Genomic DNA, 26,449 nt, shown 5'->3' with positions numbered 1-26,449 from the left:
TTTTACAGAGATAGCCAACTAACACCGCTGACCAGAAAAGTCACAGTAAAAGCAACAGGTCAATACAGGCAGGACAGGCTCTTATTAGCCACGAGGGACAAGGCCCCTTTTGGTGCAAAGCACTGCTACAGAAGGCCCGAGAAGGGGGGCCAGGCTCCATCCACCACCTGTTTCTGTATACGGCTTTCCCAGACACAGAGCAGGCCAACAGCCCTGTTTGTGAGTCCCAACAGCAAGGATGGGAATCTCTGACGCCCGGGAGCCACCCGCACAGCCTCTGACCCCAGCCGAGACGTCAGCGAAACGGGAATGGTGCTTTTTGACCTCAGGTAAGCTTGGGTTTCATTCGTGCCGCTGCTTGGGGGAGCCTTTTCCGCCCTTGTGCTGCTGCAGCAGCACCACCCAAGAGCCCCAGGCCCCAGGCCCCACATCCCACCCGCGGGAGCTGCGAGACCCCGCACGCCCCTGACACACAGCGCCGGGGCCCACGTGGAGCCTCCGACGCCTGGAAGCTCGCTGCAAGCTCGAGGATCAGACTCTGGGATGAATTAAACTGCCCCACGTTTCTGGCTCCGTAAAGGCGATGGAAAAGATCCTGCGAGTCATCAAACCCTACCCCTGCCTCCCAATCCACCCCCTCCAGCACTTTATCTAACTCAAGCACCTCCCGTGATAGCTCTGACTTGCGATAGCTAAGCCCATTCCACTGCTTAATGGCCCTTACTGTTAAGATTGTTTTTATCTCCCAACCTACACACACCCCTTTTTCTCTAAGTTTCAAGCCATTACACCTCGTAATTCCAGACTCAGCCCTTGCAAATGACCTCCTCTGTTTGCTATAGATCATTACAATTTCATTTTTGGAAAGAAAACGCCTCACGAGTTACTCCAACACTTTAACAAACCGCATTTGGACGCCCACATGCCAGTCTTCGCAAGCCCAGGGACACTGCTGCAACGCTACGCCCAGGAGCCCCTGAAATACGGCTGCCGTGGGTGAGAAGAGCAGGATGCGGCCCCTTCCACGAGCACAGCACAGACACAAGGCACTGTTACGGCACCGTACCATTTATGCCATCTTGGGGAGCAGCAGTGTAAGTGCTCCGGTAATTTTGCGTACGTTCCTAGCTGCCAGAACTAATCTCGCCACCGCGGCGGTCATTTCGGGAGCACCCCAAATCTTCCCCCCTCCTTCTGGGGCAGGGAGTTTTAGCCGAGGAACGGGTAGCGGCGAATTTCAAGCGCTAAACTGCGGACCAAAGTCGAACGATTCCCACAGATAGGTGGTTAGTACAGCAGAAGCGAAAAATAATTTCAGTGAATTACACGTCAAAAAAAGCACGGAGATCATCCACAGGCAGCTTCGAGCTCCTTAGCGAGGCTGAGGGATTGTATTTTGATTTTAAGCAGCCCAGGATAACTCCAGCCCTGTCACCAGATACCAGCAGACAAGCCGCGCATTTCCCTGGGGCGCACGAGCCTACCAGATCCAACAGAAGCTTAAATCAGATCAACATTCCCACAAAACATACCCCAGGCATTGCCAAAATAAGATCGTGCCCCTGGTTAACATTACATTACTGCAGCCTGCCCGCGCGACGGGAGGGGTGCTGCCGCTCATGTTCTGCAGGCTGGAAACATCGGAGGGCTTCATCCCACCCCTTTGTTCATATTTCCTATAGGAAAGCTGCTGCTTTCGGCTAGTTTTCTTTCCCTAATTGTTTCACAACCAGCAGCATGTTTTAAACAGAAGAAAGCAGCGATTCGATCTTTAAATACAGTGGGTTTTCCCCCAGCTGTTTCAAGACTTTTTGTTAATTATTATTAAAAACTTTCTTTTAAGTTATGCCACTTCGTAATCAAGCATCTGTCACTTGTTTTTAATGCTCATTGTTGAGGAGGGAAGGAAATGTGGCTGTTCAGAACCCAGGTTAAGTGCTGATCTTTTTAAAACCTAATTAAAGAGATATAAATTATAAAACAACCTTGCTCAATAGGTGATTAAAGTTGGAACAGTACGGGCACTACATGGGATATTTATTACTACTTGATTATCCTTTATCTTCTGCTCCGTCTTGCCTTTCACGACTGGATTCTTTCTGAAGTCTTGCAAAGTCGGCCAGAAAACTGCCACGCAAATACAACCGCTCCGTAACACCACATCATTTAAAAGAGGTTATAAAGAAACGAGAGAGCTTGTGCCACGTAAGAGTTTCCTCTCAACAGATGTAAAAAAATGTATCAACGACACACCTCAAAAATACGGCGTTAATTGGTGGGTAGCCACTCACCATCCACATTTATTACAGTCACATGCACACATGCTACAGCCATTCCAAAGGCTCTGAAGAACACGATTCAGGATGTTATAATTAACCCCTGGAAAAAAAATATAATAATGATCTCACTATAAAATCACTGCCTGAGGAGGTTACTACATTTTAGGGTTCTGCTCCTGCTCTCTTAACTATCAAGAGAGCAACTTGCAGGCCTGAAATAATTAGGAACAGAAAACTCAATTATCTAGTAAACTAAGATCTTAAACTACCACGCTAAGCTGAACAGAAAGGCTGCACGGGGAGGAGGACCATTAGTCCCACTCCGGAAAAGCAGAATGGAAGAGGAGTACAAAGGGAGGCAGCTCACAAGCAAAGGTACGCTGCAGCCAACGGGGAGAGCTGGGATTTGTATTTTTCAGGTTGAAAAATCCCTTGGCACAAAACAACTGCCAAAAAAAAGGAAAAAGGAAGAAGAAAGGGCTCTGCAGTAAGAAGGCTCTATGTGCACAGGACATTATCCTCTTAAGGGAGGAAGTAACCCACTTGCACCAGTCTGGTTATCCAGAGTGTCACCAGGAACACAAAGCAATCTGAACAGCAAACGTGAGAGAAGAAACAGACCAGGAAAAAATGGAAATTCAAGTTGTTATTTCTACATGAGAAATTATGCAGGAAAAGACAAAAGGAAGAAGAAAACAAAGACAGGCAGTGTAAGAAAAGAGAATTTAGCTATTATTGAGCGTGAACAGCCGAGGCGGCTATCCCGGCGCAGAACCGCACGCTGGCTCACGGGCTGGCATTAAGTCTCAGCTGCAGAAAAGCCTATAAAAAGCACTCTCCCGTCACCCTGCCTTCGCTGCCCTCCAGCATAAGACGTCTCACGGAGCTCGAGCCGAGCTGCTGGCATGAAACGCATCCTCCCACCCCTCCGAGGAGCCAGCCGCAGCTGACAGACGTCAGGTCCTGCTGCTCCCTGCCACCATGCAGGCGTGCCAGAGCGCGGTCCGGAGCTGCAAAAACCTGGACCGCTGGCTGCGGTACCAGAGGAGACCGAGTCCCTGCTCGCTGCCTAATGCACGCCTCCAGCCAGCATTTCTCCCGTAGCATTAGTACCAGTCATGAAACAGCACGACACTTCCCTTGCTTTTTTTTTTTTTTCTTAAATTAGGAGTATCGAGCTGACACAGCTGGGCTCCCCTATGAGAGCGCTGTGCCGACGTCCCCCCCAGCCCATACACCGCTGATCCAGTAAAATGAAGCCCTGTGACATTTCTCCTGCATGCGCTGCAACTCTGCTATGTTTCCTAGACTTACACCTTCAGCCACAGCTGCTCATAATGCAATACGTGGATACTAGAAGTCATGCTTTCCTGTTTGTGTTAAAAGATAAAACAAACCCACATTTAAAATAAGTTGTTTAAACGCTCAGTTTCTCCAGGCTAATATGATCTATAGGCAAAGGCTCCCAGAATCGATTCCGCGGTGATTTGTGACTGGGAACTCCAGAACTTTTTTTAATTGACAGATGTATGAAAGAAATAAAGCACTAAACTGAAGCCTGGAAAATAGTTCTTGAGTGATGCTCCCCTATTACTGAGATTTATGCAGCTGCTACTAGGAGAAGCGAGTGCTCTGAAGTGTAATTACTACACAGAGTCATGCAAGACGGGCCAGACCCAAGGTATAAGCAAGCAGTCATTGCTTTAATTATGATCAAGTTTATGTACTTAAGCAAATGCAAAATCCACTTTCAATTTGAAATGTGGGAACTTTATCATCGTAACAAGCTGGAGGCATTCACTTGCAACACCCGCCCTGCGAGGGGACACGGAACCAGCTACCCATGGGCTCTGTGATGAGGCGAGGGGGCTCCTTTCGCCTCCCAAAGACCGGGGCAGCAGCTGGGGCTCCTGGGGAGCCTGAGCACCGCTGGAGAAGCAGGAGGCCCAGGCGAAGGCACAGCCCCTGCAACCCCGCGGCAAAGCCTGCAGCAACCCCGCGGGAGCATCCCCGGCTGCCACCCCGGCGCCTCGCCCTGTGACACCACGCTCAGGTTATCTAGGGATCAAAGCAGGCGTTCCGCTGCTTCCACAGGAGCAGGAAAAAACACTTCTTTGATTACAGGCAACAGAAAGCGTCATTTTAACAGCAATAAGAGGAGCCCTGTCCCCTCCCTGCAACCACCTCATCTCGAGGTTATTTCCAGCGCTGCCTCCCTCCCTGCTGACCGGGGCCCTGCGGGATGCGGAGACAGGAGACGCTGCTCCTGCTCCCAAGGGAGAAGTAAGGAAAGCGTCCAAACCGTGGGAAGGGGGCACGAGGATTGAGGGACAAGGGTACCGAGAGGTACATCTAAACCCTCCCTGCAGAGCCAGCAGCTGTAGGTAAGCCGAGGCATCGCTATGGATGGCAGGACTGGGGACGGGCACCCACAGACACCCCGCACAGTGCCACCCCGCAGCTCCCTTCACCTCCTGCGCTGCAGCAGGGGCTCTCACACGTCGGGGCTGCGCGGCGCCGACCGCAAGGATGCTCTTCAGCCCGTGGCTAGGAAGAGCAGCCAGTGCTGGCGGTGATCTCACCACACCTCCCCTGCCCCTTACCTCTTCCTTCGCACCCTCCGATCCCCAGCTCCTCAGGCAGGCACCCTCCGCTGCGCAGCGAGCCGAGCCCGGCAGCAATCCGGGCAGCTCCGCACCGCGACTATCGCGACCCTCCCGCCCCGTCCGCGCACCCTGGGGACGCTGACAGCCCCCGGTCGCCAAAAACGCTGAGAATCCAATAATTTCGCTCACATCTCCGAGCGGGAGCGAGGCACGCTTGCCGGCAGCCGCGCAGGTGAGGCAGGCGCGCAGCCAGCACCCGCACGGCGCCCGGGGGAGCTCAGCACCGCGCTGGCGGCTCGGCCCCCGAGGGGGCACCGCGCAGCCCCCCGGCACGACCCGACCCGACCCGGGAGGCAGCGCCCGCCCGCCCCGTCCAGCCCGGGGGCTGCACGGCCCCAGGAAGGGCGCAGCGGGCACCGGCGCTAGCCGAGCCGGGACGCCACGGGCAGCGGGAGGGGGGAGCCTCACCTGGCACGGGGCTCTCGGGCACCCACTTGGCTCCGGGCTGCAGCACCTGGAAGGCGGCGCGCACCGGGCGGCACGAGGCTTCCCCCGCCGCCCGCGCGACCCCCGGCGCACCGAGCAGCAACAGCAGGAGCAGCACCGGCAGCACCGCTCGGCCGCTGGCCGACATCATCCCGGGGCTGGCAGGGGCTGGCAGACGACGCCGCCGGCCGCCCCGCCGGGACCGGGCTGCAGCGCGGCGGGGCAGCGCGGAGCGGAGCTCAGCCCCGCGCGCGCCTTCGCGCGGCGCCCCGCCAGCGCCGCCGGCGGCCCCGCCCCCGCCGCGCGCCCATTGGCTCCCGCCCCGCCGCGCCCCGCGCCCATTGGCCCTCCGCTCCGCTCCTGGCGGGAGTCGCCCCGCGCGCGGCGCCGCCCCGGCGCTGATTGGCCCCGCCGCGCCCCGCACCTGCCCCGCGGGGGCCGCCGCCGGCAGCAGGCGGGCGGAGGAGCCCGGTGCCGGGCGGCAGCAGTGCCCTGGGGGCAGGGGGGTGCTGAGGAGAACCCCGAACCCCCAGCAGCGCCTGCTCGCCTGCAATGTGGAGGGAGCAAAGCGGCCGCGCGAAGCGGGGAGCGAGCAACGGGAAAGGACAGCGTTAATTGCACGGAGCAGTTCGTCCAGGCTGCGGCCGGGCTGCTCAAGGCTGCTTCTGCGAAATAAAACTAGGAGCGAGCAAGCATAAGCAAAAGAAAAATAATAATAATAATAATAATAAAAATCTCTTTAAAATTTCCGGCGCGAATACACGACCAAATTATCGCTGATAGGTTGCCACCAGCTCTTTCTCACGCTGGAGTTTTGAAGAGGGATGAAAAATGAAAGTCCGACCTGAGCGTTTGTTCTAAGAAAACGCCTGCCAGGGAGAGATTGTTAAAATATATTATGGATGTGAGACTAATAAGCTGGAATGTGCAACGTGTCTCGTTGGTTAATGGATTGCCTGAGCCCGTTGCTGTCCACAGACTGCGCTATTTATTACAGGTTTATTGTGGCTGGTAAGCACGTCTGACAAAACTCCCATTAGCCAGGCAGCACAAAGTCCCACTTTGCAGGAACTCCGAGGGAGGGACCCAGAAATTTCATTTTGCTCCCAGGAGCAGGTGCTCCCCGGTGCAAAGCGCGCCCGATTTCAGCAGAGCAACGTGTGTGCGCGTGCCCAGTGAGACAGGTGAGGATTTATCCCCCACGTGCTCTCATTTCTCCAGGTTCTTTCAATGAAATACTGCCACGCGAGCGATGCCTCGCAAGAGCTGTGCTGCTCTGGATAGTTAACATACTTTTTCTGCGTCTTCTCCATTGACTCAGTGACGGATTTGCTATGTTTATGCAACAGGCTGGGTTTCGGGTACAGTACTGCTTTGGGTTACGAATCAATTAGACTGAAATGCAAAACACAAAGGCTGGTATTTGAAGCACTCCTTTATACACGCTCTTGCAATCTATATTATGTTTATGGGCTGAGTAACAGTTGTCTAGAAGGCATTCAAGCATATCCTGTATTCATCTTCAAACCTGCTGTGCGTATTTCATTTAAGTACAGCAGGCTTTTACTGTTCCAGGTAAGTACACAGATATTGTCAAGCACGCCATTATAGCAAAGAATTATATACAGTGCCAAATAGGCAGCATTTAGTATCTCTGCTAAGACTAGGGAGTGCTTTGAGATTTCCAGCCAAATTAGAAAACAACATTACTGCTCTTTACTGGATCTGGCTTCACAGTGGGATCTGTCATTACCTTGACAATGACTCCCTGCAAAAATAAAGTTTATTTATCAACAAGGAGGTATATCAGAAGGGAGTTAAAGCTTGTGGAAACGTACGACAAAACCTAGTGGCAGCTTTCTTTCAGCGTCTGTTTTAGGTTGTACCCAAAGTTTGCCAACAGAAGAAAAAATCTCAAATTGTAACTAAAGTTATTCTCCAGTGCAGCAAGAGATTTTCACTCATTTTCTGCAGTTTTCTCTCTGGCATTACTGACTTTCCTTGGGGTGATAATCCCAAGAATGCAGCTGGACAGGAGTGAATCCCATTCCATCCATTGACCCAAAATATTACCATGCTCTGTGGTCCTGAGCCCAAAGGGCACCCCACACCCCTGCAGAGGCATTCCTCAGCAGCCGACTGCAGACGCTCTCCCCACCACAAGCACTGCAATGGCCCAGAGAAAGTCCAGAGCTGTTCCCTGAGCGCTGCACAACCGTGGGACTTGTCCTTCCAACGTGTGAGGGTTTGTCCTGGAGGAGAAAGCGAGCGACTTGCTCCAAGATCAGAAGCAAAGTCACCGGGTGAGTTGGCTGCCAGCAGACGTAGTAAGAGCCAAGTCGTTGTCTCACATCCAGGATGATAATTTCCCTTGTTACAACTGCTCACACCATAAAAATTTCACTTAATCATCTACCTGCCTCAAGCCTGTAAGTAATGAGAGGCAGGATCATGTGTAGCTGATTTTATCAAATGCTCTTACGAAGCTCTCCACTGGGAAAACTCTGAATCAATTAAAACACCAAGGAGAGATGTAGGAGAGGGATCCGTACTCCCCAGCAGATGCTCGCCAGGTTCTCAGCGCACTTCCCTTGCTCTTCCCCTGCCAAAGGGATGAACAAGCTCCAGCCCCACGGCAACACAGCCGCCTGAGCCTTGCCTACAGCAGAGGAAACCACCGTGGGGCAGGGGAGAAAAGAAGAACCTGTAACATCTCCTGGCACATCTCCGTGTTTTTGGCACATACTGGGCAGCCCACGTGGGCACGCTGTGGCTGGGTTTTCTCACCTCTGCTGTGATCCCCTTGTGCTTACTCTGGCCCAGCTGCCTCGCTTGAGATCTTGAATGCCCTGCTGAAACCAAGAGCTGCAGGTGCTGGCAGCTTCTCTCTGGTAAAAATAACCCTTTCCATCTTATTCTGCACCCTGCAGAAGCTGCATTTTCAGGGGTCCATAACCATTTGTGGAGGAGGAGAAGGGAGAAGCTCTTCGTGATATAGCAGTACTCACGCGTTGTTTGATGGAAAAAAGAAAAGTGCATTTGCCACGGGGCACTGGGAGGAATGATGGATTGCCAGGCAGCAAACATCCCTCCCCTCTTTGGCAGGATATTGTATTCCTTGTACCATCCAGGTATGCTGATAGATCCGTAAAGCATTAGCCTTTCCCTCACCCCAAAAAGCAGCGGCTGATAAATCACAAGCTCGGTGGGTTTGTTGGGAGCAGATCACACAGCAGAAGCAGCGAAGCCTTCAGAGAGATGCATCACTCGAAGACGCTGCCGATGCCAATAGAGCTGTACAGCAGGAGTGCCCAGACAAATCACTTTACCTGCCCAGAAAAATGCGAATCTTCGGAGCTGGAACTTCTTTCCAGTATGTGCCAGTTTCAGTCACACATGCATCAGAAATGCCTGCAAGAGCCATGGAAAATCTCTGCCTTCAGTCCTGGGAGTCTCCCTTATTTACAAAGAGTTTGAAAAGTCCTCTCTCCTACTGCAGGACAGAAAACTTTCTGAAACTGCAGTAGATTTTATGGGAAAAGATCCCAGCCAGAGCCAGACCTTTTCACACCAGCTCTTTACCATGGATAAGGCACAGGCTTTGCAGGGGGCAGCTAGGTTCACAGCTAACCTTCCAGTTACCTAAGAATTTTGCATCCTTTGTAAAATTAAAAATGCGCAGGCACGGCAAATGTGGCTTAAAAGCCATCTCTTCTCCAGCTCTCCCAGGGCTGAGCACAGGGCACAAGAAATCACTTTAGACACAGCCCTGCAGAGGGAATGAAAGCAGACGAGACGGGAGAAAACTATTTCACCATGCACTGCTGCCTCTGCTGGGAACACAGGGCAGACACCTCTCAAGCTGATATTTTCATTTATCATCTCCCAGTGATTAGTCAGCTGAAGAGATGCCGCCAGGAGACGGCACAGAAGGGATCAGCCCAGAGCGCTCACCTATGAAAATAAAGCAGTGCCGACAATTCCCAGCCCAGGGCTGTCACGCCACGGGCAGCCTGCTCGCCGGGGGAGCTGGGCTGCAAAATTAGAGGGCACCGCTCTGCACCAGCCCTGCTGGCAGCTTTGGGACAGGCGTGGGAGGCACTCTGGATTTAATTCCAGCAAAAAGCTGCACTCCTGATTCCCCGCTCCAGCACAGGCTTAATAGCACAGAGCAAGCCCTGCCAGCAGCTGAAGCAACAGGCGATGCGACCTACAGTCCTGTTGCACCACTGCACGACGTTGTACAACAAGTCCCACTGCACAACACGGAGAGCACACGCTTCGAGCTGGGATTTATAGCAGAGCCAACAGAAGTTATATTGGATATATAAATTGCTCCCACTCTGAAGGAGGCCACAATGTATTCAGGTGCCTTTCCAGGAACGCTTTTTTCCTATGCAGAGGCACAGCAGTAAAACCTGATTTATGCCTTATTAAATTATTTTAATGCTCAATATTGTATGCAAAAATTCTGTGAAGAGATATATTAGAGGAGTATATCTCCGAGACTCATGCAGAGCCTGTCTCTGACCACATGTTAATGAGGTATCAGAAGTATTGGGGGTGTAAGAGCAAGCGGGTGACTTTTACACCCGTTAACTCAAGAAATTTTAGGGGTGCAGCGGTCCTGTCCCTCACTGACACGGCTCAGGAATCATTTGCTGGAGCCAGTAGCTCAGCACAAGGGAAGGACAGCCCTGCCCCACACCACCAGCTGCTCCCTTCTGCTTTGTCCCTGCTCCAGCCCCACCGGTTTTGGAGGCCAGGTCCCTGTGCTTATCAGGGGCTTTTTGGCTGCATCCGTGGCTCGATCCTTCCAGAGGTGATGCCAGCAGCAGCCACACGTGAGCCCCGGTGTGCTCCTCCTGCCTGGCCAGACTGGGAGCTCAGTGCATTGGGCTTCTCGTCATTAGCATCCCCGCCTGCATCTGCGAGGACAGTAATAAATCTCAGAGTGCTTTGCCATTAAGATTGCATCCTTCTCACGCAAGCCAAATAATCTAATAAGACAAAGCAAGATTTAGCACTTGCCTGTTTGAAGGCATTTTCCAAACATCAACTAATTATCCTGCTGGACACTCAGACACGTTTCAGAGGAAGCTTCGCCCTCTGTAGAGGAGTACAGCAGAAGGGAGTTTTTTAAAAAAGGAGCCTCACGAGACATCCACATTTGTCTTATTTCCCATCAGTTACAGTAATGAGCCAGCTTACATAGGAAGATATATTTTGTTTTTAAATGCTAAAACATTTCTACACACAATGCACACGTATGTCAGGCCTCTCAGAGTTCTTTGAGGGTTGGGTTTCTTTCTATTATTGCCATTAAACATTAAGCAGAAATTGAGAAGCAGCAAGTGGGAAGCAGAACTAGATTCTCCTGACTCCACAGACTTCACAAAAGACTCGAACCCACACCTATGCTAAGGGTGTCTTGAGTAGAAATTCTCCTTGAATGCATGTCTCTCCTTGTGTGCACTTTTTGGGGACAGGAGGGAAATAAAGGGGGAGCGAGCTGCTGTGTTCAGTCGCCACCACTGCTCCTTCTTGCAGCCCTGGTGTCGGGCACTTCAAAGGTTTTCCCTAAACCTAGGGATTAATGCAATTAGGCTAAAACTCCACTTTCACGAAGAAGGAATAAAGCTGTTGACAAACAACTCCGGAGGGCTTGGCCAGCAATGGAGAAAGCAAATAGAAACGAGGCCCAGCTTGTTAGTGCCGGTGCTTTGGGGTGGTTAACAGCAGTCTCGTGGAGGTGTGGGGACCCAGCCAGGAGCACCTGGTGCTCCGCTGCGCAGACGCAGACCCAGAGCCCTAAGACACCGGTGAGAAGCAGCTGCTCGCACTGAGGCACCGCTCGGTGCGCATCTCCGGAGGAAACCCAGCCTAAGCGGCACTTTAGGACTTCATTTAAATCTCAGTCTAAGTGCAAGCATTTAGAAATAGAAGCGACCGCGATTCAATGGGTTTGTTTTAGGAGAAACTGAATAATTTAAAAAATACATGCTTAAAGCCAAGTGAATTTTCCTCCCTGTGCCCCCCTTTCTCTTTCTGCGCCTTCTCCAAGGTCAGCGGTACATATCCTGCTGATTTTAGCGGGGTGGAGCAATCATCCTCTCAAGCATTTGTCCCAATTCATGACTTAGGCAAGAGAAATTACAGCAGGAGGGAAGATTTTAGGGAGAAAGAGGTTTGGCTGAGCTAGGAACCACTCTCACACGTGAAAACGGTTGAGCACAGGAGGCTTAGAAGTTAAAAACCTCAGTGCCAAAAGAGACCAACGCACAAGAGATGTCTCTGCATCTTCCAGGGGATTAACATCCATTTAATACCACAGAGAAGCTGCATCATTTAGCAACTTCTGCCAGTTATGGGGAAATTCAGGTTCATACCTTTCAACAAGCCTTTGACAACGGGGAAGCTGCAAATTCCCGCTACGTTTGCTCAGGCTGCTGCTGAAATGCCCGAAATCTCTGAGGTCCTGAGAACATGAAGATGCAACCTTCATTTCCAAATGGATTTCCACATTTATTAGATATTCCTGGTAGAAATGTATGAGTAACACAGATCCAATTAGTTCATTTAATAGTCTTGCATGATGAGATTGGCCTAACTGTCTGAGCAGAGGATTTTGCACAAATGAAAGAGCATTCCCATAAAATTGAAAATGTAATTTAGCAATTTGGAAAGAAAATCGACAATCTTTTGAGAAAACTAATAGCTTTTTACTGTGTAACATAAGCTCAACTATCTAGTGTGGGAAAAACATATAAAAGAGACAACCCTACCACTAAATGTAATAATAATAAAACCACCTCAAATTATTTCTCATTACCTCTCTTTGTTCATTTTCAGAGTCTCCAAAGAAAGGACTGCATATACTTCTGACTGACAATCTCAACGATTCCTCATACAGTTGAAACTAGCATGCCCTCTGCAAGTTCCCACTGAAAATGAATTAATTAATTCAAAGCCTTGGGAGGGTTATCGATGCAGCCACCCAATTTCATCCCCTTGCCTACCTGCATGGAGGCATCCAGACTCAACCTGAAGACAATCTGGGATGGAGAACTGGGCTCTGCCTTCCCCATTCTTCCCCTCCGGTTCCTGCGCCCCCTGCTCTCCTTCCCCACCGGCGGGGTCCTGCCCGCATGGCCCCTGCACCTCCTGCCCTTTGCTGCTCGGGTTCCTCTCCAGAAGGTGCAGGATGCAAAGAGCAGAGCGCCCCGGCCGAAAGCACCCCCGTTGCCTTTTAGGCTGCACGCACCGCAGCGCTGAGCAGCCTGAGGGCTGTGTACACCCCGCGTCCCACCTCCCCCAAATCACTCGCTAGCTTTTACTCCTCAGCCAGGGCAAGATGCTCCGAAAGACGGCTCCCCAGTGAGCCCTGAAGAGCTCAGCTCTGATGAGCCGGTTTGCAGCACTGGGTATCCGAGGATGAGCGCTGCCCCTGGCACGCGCACCGGCTTGGTGATGCATGGAGCTGTTTGCCTGTCCTCCCGACTGGAAGCAGAGTGCTTCAACAGCCGCTGAGAGCCACGGCTGGAGGCTAAAACCATGCGAGCGGTGAGAAGCAGTGCGGAGTGAAAAACTGTGCCAGTGTTTCTGCACGGGATTTTGGAAAGACCTGCAATTTCCTGAAAATTAATCGCATATCTGTCCTGTTTGGGTTGTTTGCAGCCCTCATCAGATCTTTCTTGAATGCTTCTTGTTTTTTTCCCCCCAGATTACAATGACAGCAGAAATCCAAAAGTTGGTCCCACAATGTGTATAATTACTTATTTCGGAGAAAGCCTCCCCATTCAGTACCCTGCTTGTACAGGTTATGTCTGCAAAGGGAATTAATTAACCTAGGCAGCTCTCTAGCACGTCCGTGAACCCACCGCAGCCCGTTTACAAACCTGCTTAGAAATGCTGGCTTTGCAGGCAGCCAGTCGGCCATAAATACAGCTGCAGATGGAATCCCTGAAAATTTAAATGGTAGTTTTGAACGAGAATAACCTGACATTTAATTCTGGGACAATAGCGAAATGTCAACATCTGTTGTGGAAGCACGGAATAATGATCAGCACCGCTTGCAGCCTTTAAGTGTGCTGCGGCACGCCGCCACACCGGGCAGCAGGAGGCACTTGGACAAAACAGCGCAGAGCTCGTGGCCTGAGGGAAAGAGAGCAGCAGGATCAGGCCCTGCTCTGGGCAGCTGCAGTTCAAGGCTGGAGAGCCCACGGCTGCAGCCAGGGCCTGCCCCACCTGCATCAGCTGGGTCACCATCGTCTGTAACTGCATCGCCCACAGCCTGCACGGAGGAAGTCTGTAACTACCACGGAGACCTCAGACCGTCCCCTGTGACTTGCAAGAGCTTCACTGTGATATAGTCGGAACAAACCGAGGCTACCTTAGTATTTAATTGTAAGTTTGAAGTCTTTTACAAACGTGTATTCAAGGCTTTCACCTTTTGCTTCCTCCGATGACCAAGCACGCCGATTTCCATAGCCTGGTAGCTGTTGCGATCTTGGTCTGACATCTCCTAAATGAAACATCTCCCCTGTCACGGGGTATGGTGGTGGGGATGAGGCGAGACTGTACAAAAGCTGATGGGAGCAGCTGGAAACTGAGTCCCCTGCCCCTCAGCACACAGCAGGGGATGCTGGCGGGCGTCCTGAGCTTTGTTGCTCAACACCTCCACATCACAGACAGAAGCAGCCAACAGCCACCAGCGCACAGCAAATGCAGCAGCCAAAACCAGCCTGGAAACGTAGCAAGTAACGGTGCGTTTTGGGCAAGACACCCGAACACCTCTGCACCACGCAGTGCTGGCCGCTGGCAGGGCCAGGTAGGTCCCTGTGTTTGCAGGACTGCACCTGGGGCTCCCCCCGTGACCCCTGCAGCAGTGAGAAGCGTCAGCTTGTCCCAGCAACAGGACGCTGGGTTTGTTAAATCACCTCTTCCCCTCTTGGCTAAAAGAAGCCAAAGCACCACAGACTCGGTGCTAAGCGGGTCTTTGAGCTGCATTTTGAGCCAGGCCAAACCCTGAAGCACTCAAGGCCATCAATGTCATAGATTTTCTGATCTGAAGGAAAGTTACTGTAAGTAACCATTATGGGATGATGTTAAAAAATGGTCATTAAGCCCAGTCATCAAAGCAGTGGCACATTAGCAATGCTAGCCTGTCTGGCAGGCCATAAATACACAAATTGCCCTGGTTTTCCCCTCTCCATGGTCATGCATCTACAGGTTTTAAAAAGCGATGGTCTCCTTGGAAATCCTACACTATCCTGGCGGATTCCTTTCTGTGCAGAGTCGGATCCAAAAAAGCACTAATCACAGCAGCAGACCTGACACGCAGCAGAATTGTCGGGTTTAACGCGTCTAAATCCCGCTAAAACAGAGCGGGGCCCTCAGGGTTCAGAAGCAGAGCAGCAGAGCCGACTCAGTCTCAGCACTTTGAGCCTTTAACCCTGGTTCCCCCAACCCAAATCCTGGCCCTGCAAAAGTCAGGGGAATTTTCTTGTTGACTTTCAGCCCTTGCATTTTGCCCTAAGGGCAAATTTCCCCTCAAAAGCTTTCCTGCACTCGCACCAACACCACACAACTCTGCAAAGAGATTTGCTGTGGATTTCCTTGGATTTGAGGCTGGCGTCAGGTCAGACCCTGGCACAGCAGCAGCTAAGAACCACAGGAAATCAGTGCACAGCACCCGTACGAAGAAACAGTGGAAATGTCACTCTTGTACCATAAACCAGGAATGCTGCAGCACGGACTGCAAGCCAGGTGCTAATACCCAGGAATTCCGCTGGGTTTTGGTTTCGTTTTGTTTTGGTTTTGGTTGTGGTTTATTTTTGTTTGTTTTGTTCCGTTCTTTCTCATCCACCTAGCTTATTTCTGTGCCTGCTGGTTCATGATTACATGTTTAGCAAGGGGCCGACTCACTGCAATAACAGCAGATTTTCAAATCAGTGCTCCATGTGATGGGGTGGCCAGGATTTTGGGGCAGAGGGAGCTTTCCTTTGAAGTGCTGTTTTAACCTCCTGCTACCAGAGTGGCCAAGAAGGGGAAGGACTTTTCTCTGCCCAGCTCCCAGCTGCCAGCACCCACTGGTGGCAAACTGCCCACAGAACAAGGTACTGTTGGGCTGGGCCCAGTCTGGGTACCGGGACTGCCAGGGTCACAGAGCAGGGCGACCTAAAAGGGATTCAAGACTTCATCTCAAGAGCTCGCAGCACCCTGCAGAACATCACTTGTTTTTCTGCCTTGTTGTTAGCAGGATAATGGTGGGACCCCCTGCCCACCTCCCTGCCCAGCGTGGCTCTGCGCTTCCACTCGTCATGCACAATGTCAAGAAAAAGGCAAGGAGAAAACAAACCTCTTCCCCTCCTGGTAGAAGCCCAGCAGTTCAGTAGCAATTACTTAAGTCCCTCTGGAAGGGAAAAAAAAAAAAAAAAAAAAAAAAAAACACCTTTTTTTGGAAAACACACAGAGAGAGAAGAAAGTTGCCGTCAGTCAGCACAGCACCGGCGGCTGCCCTCCTGCCCCATCGGCACCAGCATCCCCCCAGCTCCCGCGGCCTCAATCCCGGGATTTAGGCAGCTCACGTCAGGGCTCACACTGGTATAACTGCGGGGAGACCCAGGCTCGAGGAGGTCAGATTAAATGAGGACGAGCGAGCACAGGGTGACCCTGCCGCTTGTTTGTTCCATCCCCTTCCCAGCTTACAGGGCACATTTCTCCCACAAAACTGCAATGGCTCAACCGGGTTGAAGACAGTAGCAAAATATTTAAACTGGTAGCCACGGTGTTGTCCCAAACACCTCGCACAGGAGTGAGAAGTGAATTGAGAGGAAAAGGGAGCCTACCAAGGGGACAATCTGCTTGGGTTTGGAGCGAACAGCGCATGCAGCCCCACAGGGTTTGGGGAAGGACGGTTTCTCAGCAGCTGACAACTACAAGGGTTGCACTTACTAACAGACCAAAAGAAAAACCAAAACCAAACCTATTGCAGACCTTGTTCCTGTGGCTTCACTCTGTGCTGGAGGCAGCAACGAGCTGTTTGCAAAGGGACAAATATTTCACCTTCACACCCCTATCAAGTGAAGTTTTGAAAAACCTGCGAAAGGCAGAAGATTTATTTGTACCCTTGGCGAGCAGGATACATCCCACTGAGGGAGTTTCACACTGTATCTCCTGGCTGAATCGTTCCCAAGATAACTGATAGGGACATGTGTTTTATTGCAGTCACTATGACATTTCTGGCATTTTAAAATTAATAACTGGTAGTCTTTTCCCTACCAGCAATCACTCCACTGCTGGGCTTGGGCTTTATCCTCCTTTCTTGTTATTCTGCCACTTCTAATAATATGTTAACAGCTATTTGCTGCTCTAACACTGAATCATGAACAGGAGGACTTTCTCAGCCCCATAAATCGCTGTCTGCCCACTCAAGCTGCCTGTGAGAGTGAAGCACGTTGTTCACGCAAGTGAGGAAGGGTTTGGAGAGGATCAGTGCGAAGGAGTTTCCTCACAGCCCCTCGTGCTTCGCCTGCCCAGGGCACTCACCACAAAGCCTCCAGCATCTCCCTTCAGCACCCCAAGCATCCTCGCATTGGCTTTAAGGCCGTGAGTCTTAAAACCGTGCATATGATTTGCTACACTGACGAACTTCCTCGAGCAGGGGTGATTGCGATGCTTGGATTGATTTTGCACACCCAGGCACCTTCTTCCCCGCCTGCTGCAGCAGCCTGGAGCTGTGAGAGCTGAAACCCGGACGGGTGGAGGTGCCCGGCCCTCCCCAGGCAAGAGAGAAATGGGCTGGAGACGACCAGCTCTGCGAGCTGGAGAGGATTTCTCGCTGTATTTTATTTAGAAACAGCCTGCCCTCATGTGGCGAATGGAAAATGAGGAAACCGAAGATTTTGGAATAAAACTGTGCAGCAAGCGTGCTGGACAGGGGACCACGAGCACCAACCGGCCACGGGCAGCTGCCCCTTGGTGAAAGTCACAGCCCCATCACCTTCAGCACAAAGCTTTCCCTCGCTCATTTCTGTGCCTGTTTCCCCTCCCACCTGCGCAGAACCCTTCTCTCTAACATCCCAGAAGAGCCCTTGGGTGCCCAGCACGGCACTGGGGCCATAGCACCCGTCCCATGCCCACGGCAGAGCCACAGCCCCACGGCCCCAGCCCCACAGCACCGGCCCGGGGAAGGCCGCACAGAGTCGAGGCAAACCCTCGGAAGTGGCAGAGCGCTGCGGCTCCAGCACCCAAAACGGGGGAAAGCCCCATTCATGTTCAGCGTAAGGGCAGAACTTGAGGTATTTTTTTTACCAGACACTTTTCGTAACGCTGTCCACGGGAGCGCAGACTTGGCTCAGGGAAGCAGCCACGCTCCTGTCACAGGCAGAGGCTTCTGGGCAGACTCACGGAACAGCCTTTGCTTATCATGACAGGCGATAAAAGCTTTACCCAGAATCAACATGATCCAGAAGTAACAGATGCGAGAAGCCTCCCACGGCAGCACAGTCCCCACCCAACCAAATCTTTTTGCTGTCAGTGAATGTGAACGAATCTTTCAGAGCAGCGCGCAGAACAGCCGCAGCTGAGGCAAGACGCAGCAGCGCAGCAGGACGGGGCCAGACAGTGCAAGGTAGGAGCAAGCACTGCGAGGCCAGGCTGCAGTATCGAGGAGCAGAGTGCACCAGCTGCATTTCAGCAGCTGGGACAGTAACTCGGAGATGCTGCAGGGCCAGGAGTGATACAGCCTGTACAGCCAGCCCCGACATGAGCACCAAGACGCTCGAACACAATCCCTTGACACGCGAGCAGGGCGCATCACAGCAGCTCCCACCCCTAGGAACCCCTCGAGGTAACATGCCCACGCGTGGCACCGACAGCTTGCGCGTCTGCACGGTGGGACCCCAGGCGTTGGGTAGGACGTAAGCAAAGCGGGTCTGGTTCTGGTAGCGAAGAGCATCTCGGCCCTGTGGAAAAACCCAGAGACGGCCCTGCAGCTGGACGAGGAGGCGAGAAACCCAGGTGCAGAGCACCTAACCCCAGGACCAGCAGGGACAGGAGGGTCCCCACGCTGTCACGCCAAGAGGAGCACCGTGGGCTGACGCAGAGCCGCAGAGGTGGCATCTTCCCACCCCTCCCAAATCCCCTCGCTTTACCCTCCTGCTTGCGAAGCTCCTTGATGGCAGCCGGCACATCCAAGCACCAACAACCCGTCCCATCTCCATCGCACTCTCGCAGCTTTGGAGCATCCACGGAAACACCGAGTGGTGACAGCCCACTAAAAAATGAGGGGGGAAATGAAATAATGGGGGGGGAATGCAATAGCATTAGTCTAGATGGCACTCTTTTTTTTTTTTTTTTTTTTTTTTACAGCCTGAAAATGCAGCAGCAGGGGAGTTTCACCCTAATACCCACTTTCTACCCTGGCAGCAGCAGGTTTTTAGCAGTGCAGGTCCGATGGGCAATGCTTCCTGGGGATGCCTCGGGAAGGCTGCACGAGCAGCTGCCTGCAGGATGCTCACACAGGTCTAATTGCACACCAGAGAAGCTCAGGGGCCAGATAATCCCTGTCTCTGGCCAACAACCTTCCAGCAGCTGGAACAGCATCGCAACACAAAATGCCCAGGAAAGAAACTATTAAAGGCAGCTCTGCAACCCTGCCTGCACCCGAGCGGAGGCTCTAATTCCATTTTATCTGCCTGTCATCACCTCCTAAAACAAGCCAGGCCCGTGTTTTAGTTGGAGAGCGCGGCGCAAGTGGGTAAAAGAGGGTTTTGGTACATAAAAATAATTCTGAACGGGTCTGTTTACCACGCACTGCTGCCCTGGGAATGGCCCATCGGCTGGGCTGCGTCAGTGCGATACCAGGAGTTAGCGCGATGCTGTTTTGCGGCATTTACTGCGTTAATAAAGTTGCACAGGCAGGTGGCAACGGCAAGCAACGTCCTTACCTTCCCCGCTGCTTCCACGCAGGCCTGTTGGTGGAAAAAATGCGCTCTCCCGATACAGCCCCGACTCCGCCAGCTTTATATTTAATTTCTTCAGAGTTAGGCAAGGCTTTTACTGCAGGTAACACACTGAACAAGACTTGTACTTTGGAGATGAACATTTAACAAGGTTGTTTCTAGGGGACCGAAATTAAATAATTGTGGAAGTACAAGCACATTTCCAGAAGAAGCAATAAAACTGCCTTTTTGTTTTCAGATGAAATCTCCCCAAAACAGAGGGTGAGTAGCCATCTCGCACTCCTTTCAGCTACTTTCCATACTGAACATGATAAAGAGATTTTATATTTTTTTAATCAATAAATTAAGCTCTTTCATACGTTACTCTTGATTGAACCCTAGTGTTTAGATGCAGCGTTCTTCACCTGATTTACAAGGCTTTCATAGTCACAAACATTATGGTAGAAACTGCTCCTTTTTTTTTTTTGAGCAAAACAAAGACTTAGGGTTTTGCATAAGCCCAAATAAAGGGCAAAGACTAAATTCTTTTCCTGTTGTTCTGTATCCTTTTTACTCCATATCAGCACAAATCCAGATTTTTCATCAGTCAAACCAGAAAACTTCAATCAGTGCAAAAGACCCTTTTAATTAAAAGGAGAGAGGGAGGGGGAAAAAAAAAAAAAAAAAGGAAAAGGAAAGGCTATTTTGGCCAGTCCCACAGGCAGACCACGGTGAGCAGCACCAAGGGGCGACCTCCCACCTTCACCAGCTGGCACCCAAAGGACCGCTACCACCCGGCACCCGCGTCCAGCCCCAGCACGGACACGGGCTGCAACGTTCAGGCCACTTGCAGGGATTTAAGCGCCCACTAAAAATGGATACGAGTGGACATCCTGCGAGCTGGTGCTACGTAGGAAATACGCTTTTGTTAACACAGCGCTGATGAGCATCAGCACGGGTGCTGGAAGGAGCGAACGCTGCTAACAAACAAGGAGTTGTCCAGCTCCGGAGGGGGGAAGGGGGCTGGGTTTTTAGGGCAGGAAGATCCCAATTTCATCTTCATTGCTGCAATGAGGCTCCGAGCAGACAGGCGGGCCAACAAAGCGTGCCCTTTGAAGTCCCAAGAGATTTGTTACTTCTTTCAACTTCTCAATCCGTCCTGCCAGCCATTTGCTATTGCTCCAGGGGACCTACTTGGGAGCCAGACTTGGTGCCTCCGCCAGCAGAGAACAGCGCAAGAATGGCACTTTGCACCAAAGAGCCTATTTCCATTAAAAATAAATAAATCGCTTCACTCCGGCTCCGTATCACCAGAGTAACTAAATGGTAATTTCCTCTTCTATATGACTTTTTTTTTTTTTTTTTTTTACTATTATATGTAAAAGGAGCACTGGTGGTTTCCTTTTTTTTTTTCTTTGGCTCTGTGCTGCCAATCCCCAGATTTCATAAAATCCTTCAGCGAATGAAACATGCCTTCACAATCGATGCTTCCAACGGGAAAAGAGAATTAGCCAAATAACTGTCAACTTCTGATCCGCCAGTGCCAGCCGGAATACTGACCGCAGGAGTACGGTAACTTAAATCAATGGGTGGATGCAGAAAGTCAGCGAGCGAAGCGTGCCGCCGTGGTGCTCCGCCGCCGGTGATTCGATACCGGAGAGAAGCGCAGTTGGGGAGGGGACCGAGGACGGAGGCGACGCAATCGCTTTCTCAGCCAGACCCCCAGCTGCAGAAGGTACTTTAAAAACAAGTGGTATTTCAGAGGTATTAAGAATGATTTTAATACGCTTCCTTTAAGAGAAACGACAAGTACCCACGGGATGCTCCGCTAGATAAACACTGATTAGAGCTGGGAATAACCGCTCACATATTAAATAACAGAAAACGTTGAGCGGCAGGAAGGAGACTGAAATAATACGAAATATTCCCACTCTGCGAAAACAGAGCCGGCACTCGGATGTTAGAAGCCCTCTGAAGTTTCCAGATCGAGAGCTGTCTCTTTCCACGAGCAGCCCTCGCGCCTGCGTGCGCCCATACCTATTTATAAACTTCCAGTAAAAAGCGGCCGGTGCCAACTCCCGCCTGACGTCCCGCTCCCAGAAATAGCCGCGGCGACAGCTCCCGGACGGCCTCGGCCCTTCAGCACCGATGCCCGCATGGCCGCAACGCTTCTCGTGGAGAAAAATAAACAAACCCGTCCGAAAAGCAGCGCGGCAACCCTGTGCTGGCTCCGGGGCAGCAGCAGCAGCACACGTGTGGCCGGGGGAGGTTTCACCACTTCCCTCCTTCGCTGCAGCAAAGCATTGGGGCGCTGCCCAAACGCCCACGCCCGCAGCCCATCGTTGCGGCCACGCTCGTGCCGTCGCGTAAACCCTCTGCAGCCCCTGCTCGCAGCATGATCGTCCCCAGCAGCCTTAGGTGATACCAGCGGCACGCATTTGGCTTCCAAACCTGCAATGCGGATGTCCTGAGGGTCGGCCCTCCTTGCCACCTCCCTGGCTGGCGCTGCCCGCGGTGGCCGAGCGGCAGAGCCCAGCAATGAGGCAGCTCGCTGCCTGCGGGTGCCGGCGTGCAGGGGCTGCTCCCGGCAGAGCAGAGGATCCCACTTCCTCCCGGTGCCCGAGCCAGCGTACAGCTGCGGAAACGTTCTGCTCGCCTCGTCTAAATTTCAGCGATTTGAGCGGCAAACTTCACACAAACCACGCAAATCGCAAACGGCAGGCTTGTCATTCAGAACAGATCGGGTGGATGCTTGTCGAAGAAGCAAACACCTACGCTGTTAATAAATAGCTGTCACAAGCAGCATCAGGCAGCAGCAACGAGCACCCCCCTTACCCAGGTAACTCGCCGGCTGCTGCCGAAGCCATCAAAGAGACCCTGGGTTTTTTTTCGGTGCCCATCTGGAGCTCTGGCACCGACACAGCACGAGACACCGTGCATGTCCCCCGCTGCCCCGCAGTCCCCACGCCAGCTCTTTTATCAAGCATAGGCTGTACTGAGCACACCGCATCTCTGCCGGTGTGAGCCCAGTTCACCCAAAAAGCACCCGTGTGCCCATGCAGGACCTGGGTCAGCACGCTGCAGCACGAGAGTGCTGGGCACTGCCCGGGCACTAGCAACACAAAGGCGGCACACCGCTGCGACGTACCCTGGAGCGCCTCCCAAGAGCGCATTAATGCAGTAACAAACCTCAGTTTCGTTCCTTGCATGAGCACAGCCCGACGCTTTTCGCCCGGCTGGGGTACGATGCGCTGGAGTGAATCACAGTCAGCACACGCTCCAAGCCATTTTCCCTCACTGTCAACAAGTGGAGCAACAAGAACGGCTCTACACTCGGGGAACATCTTTTCCTTCCGTCTGCACGGGGATTTGAGGTCCAGATTACAGCTCTCTGAAGCACAAGGAAGATTACAACTCGGCCTCAGATTAGATTCTGGTGTATAAAACCACCCAGCACCACCAGGTGCAAGGAAACCCTCGCAGGAGCTCTGCGATGGCACCTACACTAAGCAGGGGCTGCTCTGCTCCAAACCTCCCCTCCGCAACTGATTTCTTCTCCTGGAAATTCAAGAGCTTCTGGGCTGCCAGGGCTTCCACACCCAGCTGCTGCTCCCCAAGTCCTGCGGCCAGTCCCTGCCACGTGCAACAACCCCGTCCCCAAGCTACCGGCTGCACTGGCCACAAACAAAGCCAAGCCAGCAAAACAATCCCCTTAGATCAAGGTATTTCAGTACGGAAGGAGGTTACCAACTCATTGGTGCTGCCAGTTCTGTCGTTCCAGATCATCTCAAAGAAAAAAAAAATCCACAACTCTCCCACAACATGTGAACATATTTATAACAAGGCAGAAGAAAACCCAGCTTGTGGACATCAACCCTCTCCCCAGGACACTCCAAGGTACCTGTTGAAAGATGAACCCCCAAAACCATTCCGCACACTCCAGCACAGCCTTGATTTCAGCAGCACAGCCCTCCCCTCCCAAACGCACCACCAGAGGACATACCCACCCCCAGCACCCCTCCTTGACCTGCCAGCATCCAGACCTCGCTGCTTGCCCCAGCAGCAACAGCCCCACAGAGCAGCAGAGTTCAGGCTGCTACATCCAACCTGCTCCCCGTGAGCGGCTCGTGGCTTTTTGGCAGCCTCTGAAGCTGGGACAAACCAAGGTCTCCCCCTTCTCAGGAGCAGTGCTTCGAGGCAAGCTGCAGCTCCGCTCCTGGCTTCAAGGCGCACCCGGGCAAAGGCAAAGAGAAAAAAGAAAAAAAGGGTGTGGGGGGGCTGGAGTGTGACTATTGCTTCAGGACAATTCACTTGAGGATGCCCTGAGAAGCCAGCAAAAAGCATCTCCCATATCTTTGTTACTTGTCTACTGCAACCACACTGGACTGAGACAGGTTATTATACAAGTTTTATTTAAAAATCTTTTTATTTAGTACACCATAGTAATTTACATGTTCTTACAAAAACACTCCCCAAACACCCTTCCCTGGACCACTGCAACTGTCCAGGGATTCCCCCCCTCCTTTTCAAATGATAGACAAACCTTATTATCTGGAGAAGTTTTCTCTCTTCCCATCCCTTTAAGCTGTGGAGTCACCAGCAAGCCATTATGCACATTACTACAGACTGCTGTGAGAATTGATTACTGACAAAAGCTATGTTGTCAGCGATGAAGGTCTTGCGGTTTACAGATGGATACCGTGCAATTTTTCTCCTACTAAACTAATCAAAATTGCATCGTGATCCACCCGACAACAGCAAAACAAAGCTTACCAAACTGGCAAACGTTAAGCAGCGCAGCCTGAAGACAAGTCCTCCTTTCCTCCACAGGCCGGGACAAGTGCAATACTCTACACATAGCTACAAGTAATGCAACAAATCCCCACCCATGGAGAAACCAGCGCAAGGCATCTTCAGATCTTGACGGAAAAACCAGAAAGCTTCAAAACCCATTATTCACCACAGATTCACCACCACCACAGTCAGTTTTGCATGGATTTGCACAGCAATTTTAGTAAGCTGGGATGCAAACCTGCAAAACTGACTGTAATCAGTACCATCTTCTCCAGAAACTGCCACTAGCTAAGATGCACTTTATCTAGCAGTACTGTAAGTGCCCACATTACAGTAGGTCCGATTCAAAGCTACCTGCACTATGAGCACTTTGATACTGCTAGGACAAAACTATTTCCTGAGCAATTGCCTTCAGCGAACAAATGCTTTACCTAAAATTGTAATTGCTGAGCTAAGCCAGATGGATGCGTGGTTTTGGACGCGCAGGCAGCAGCTTGTGCCAGAAGGAGCATTTAGGGCAGTAGATTCTACGCTACTTCACTAACTGCACTAGATGCACCTTAACACAAGAACCGTTTGTAACGCAGCAAAACAACAGTCCCGGTTACGTCTGTGCCCTGCTACCGTCACTGAATCGCCACAGTAATGCCAGAAGTGCTTATACTGCAGTAGATCCTAAACTCTACCTGCACTGTAAGCACTTTTGCACAACTCAAGGCCCATCAACAGATAGGAACTCTTCCACTTAAAAGGTCTTCTCGTTTCAGCGCAGGCATCGCAGAAGTGTCTTGACTGAAGCACAGGAGCCGGCGGTACCTGCCAAGAGAGAAGACCAACATTAATGTTGCATGACACGTATGGATTTGCTACTCGATTTAGTAGAGCTTTTCTTAGGGAAGCACAGATGGCGGAGACCGGTTCGAACTTTTGGGACCGCAGTCAGGCAGAGAGCACACCAAGGGAGGCAGAGCTTGCGGCTAATTCCCACTGAAATTACGGTGAAAATGGCTTCCTCCGCCGCTTCCACCAAAACATGCCGACGCCCTGCCCGGCACGGGAGCCCCGCTCCCCGACCTTCCCCCGGGGGCTTCACCCGACGGCGCAGGGCGAGCTCCGCGGGGTCTGCGTGCTCCAGACGCTGCCGTGGGGCCGCACAAAGCGCCGGGCGCTCCTCGTGGGAGCTGGGGGGGGGCATTTCAAATCTCCCTCCGCAGCCACGCTGTCAAACCCCGGCTCAGAAGGGGCCGCCCAGGGATGCTCCGAGGCACCGGGACCCCCCCCCCCCCACCCGGTGCCCCAAACCCGGCTCCCTGCGGGGCTCCGGGGTTTTGCTCGAGGGGGGGGGGGGGGGCCGGGCGGGTACTCCCCGCCGGTACCGGCCCGGCGCTGCTCGGGGCCGGGGGTGGGGGGGCGGCCGCCACGTGCACGCGGCCTCCTTCCCTCGGGGGGGGGCCGCGGCCCCCCCCCCCCGCCCCTCGGCCCCCCCGTGCCGGCGGTGGGGGCTCGCCCCGCCACGTGCCGCCCGCCCCGTCCGGGGGCCGCGCGCGGCGATTAAAGCGCCGCCCGGAGCACTGTGGGAAATGCAGTCCTCCATTCAAAGCCCCAAAAACGCGCCAAGCCGCCCGCCCGCCCGCCGCCCCCCCCCCCCCCGCCTCGAGGCCCCCCCCCACCCCCCACCCCGGGCAGCCAGCGAGCGGCACCCCCCCCACCCCCCGCAGCCCCCCCCCCAATTTGGACACCGGGAGAAAAGCGGGGGCCGGGGCCCGCCGGTAACTCGCCCCGACGGCTGCTCCGCGCGGCCGCCCGCGGCCCCTTTGTCCCGGCCCGACGGGGGCAGCCCGGCCGCCTCCCGCCGCGGCTCCCCCTCCCTCCCTCCCTCCCGCCCCCGTTCCCCTGCCGGCCCCGCCACCCCCGGGGCTTGCCTGAGCGCGGCGGGGCCGCCGCCGCCGCCGGCCGGGCGCGGAGCGGAGCCGATCGCGGCGCCCCGACGGCGGCTGCACCGAGCGCGTGGTCCGGCTCCCGCCCGCCCCCTCCGCGCGCGCGCGCGCGCTCAGCTCGCTCCCCCCCCCCCCCTTCCCTCCTCCCCTCCCCGCCCGCCCTCCCGCGCGCCGCCTCCCGCCCGGCCGCGCACTACAAGCCCCAGCGCCCCCCGCGCGCCGCGCATGCGCCCCGCCGACCCGCCCCCCCCCACCCTCCCTCCACTACTCCTTGCCGCCATGTGCTCGCCGCGCGCGGCCCCCTCCCCCCACGCACCGGCCACGCGGGGGCGGCGCGCGCGCGCACCCCCCCCCCTCGGAACCGGGGCGCGGGAGAACGGCACCGGGAGGGGGGGGGCGGG

At 53.3% G+C, this 26,449-nt stretch overlaps 1 protein-coding gene and 1 long non-coding RNA gene across 7 annotated transcripts in view; both read right to left on the bottom strand.

The window, feature by feature from the left end:
• The window catches only part of GPC3 (glypican 3), a 149,247-nt gene extending 143,594 nt beyond the window's left edge, over window positions 1–5,653 (bottom strand). For 2 of the 4 annotated variants that reach the window (XM_080553710.1, XM_080553711.1), the window contains exon 1: window positions 5,354–5,652. In XM_080553710.1, coding sequence (XP_080409836.1) covers window positions 5,354–5,522 — 169 coding nt within the window. In that variant the 5' untranslated portion in view covers window positions 5,523–5,652. Of the gene's footprint in view, window positions 1–5,353 lie in introns of all 4 variants that reach the window. The other 2 variants (XM_080553709.1, XM_080553708.1) reach the window with 2 other exon arrangements.
• Window positions 5,654–19,788: 14,135 nt separating this feature from the next.
• Window positions 19,789–26,449, bottom strand: part of LOC308176927 — a 44,186-nt gene continuing 37,525 nt past the window's right edge. For all 3 annotated transcript variants that reach the window (XR_013938736.1, XR_013938737.1, XR_013938738.1), the window contains one exon: window positions 19,789–24,927. This is a non-coding gene — a long non-coding RNA (uncharacterized lncRNA). The remainder of the gene's footprint in view (window positions 24,928–26,449) is intronic.

Source organism: Anser brachyrhynchus (genome assembly GCF_964034855.1).
Source record: "Anser brachyrhynchus genome assembly, chromosome: 13".
NCBI classification, from domain to species: Eukaryota; Metazoa; Chordata; class Aves; order Anseriformes; family Anatidae; genus Anser; species Anser brachyrhynchus.
Note: the sequence above shows the minus strand (reverse complement) of the source record. Positions and strands in the feature narration are given on the sequence as shown.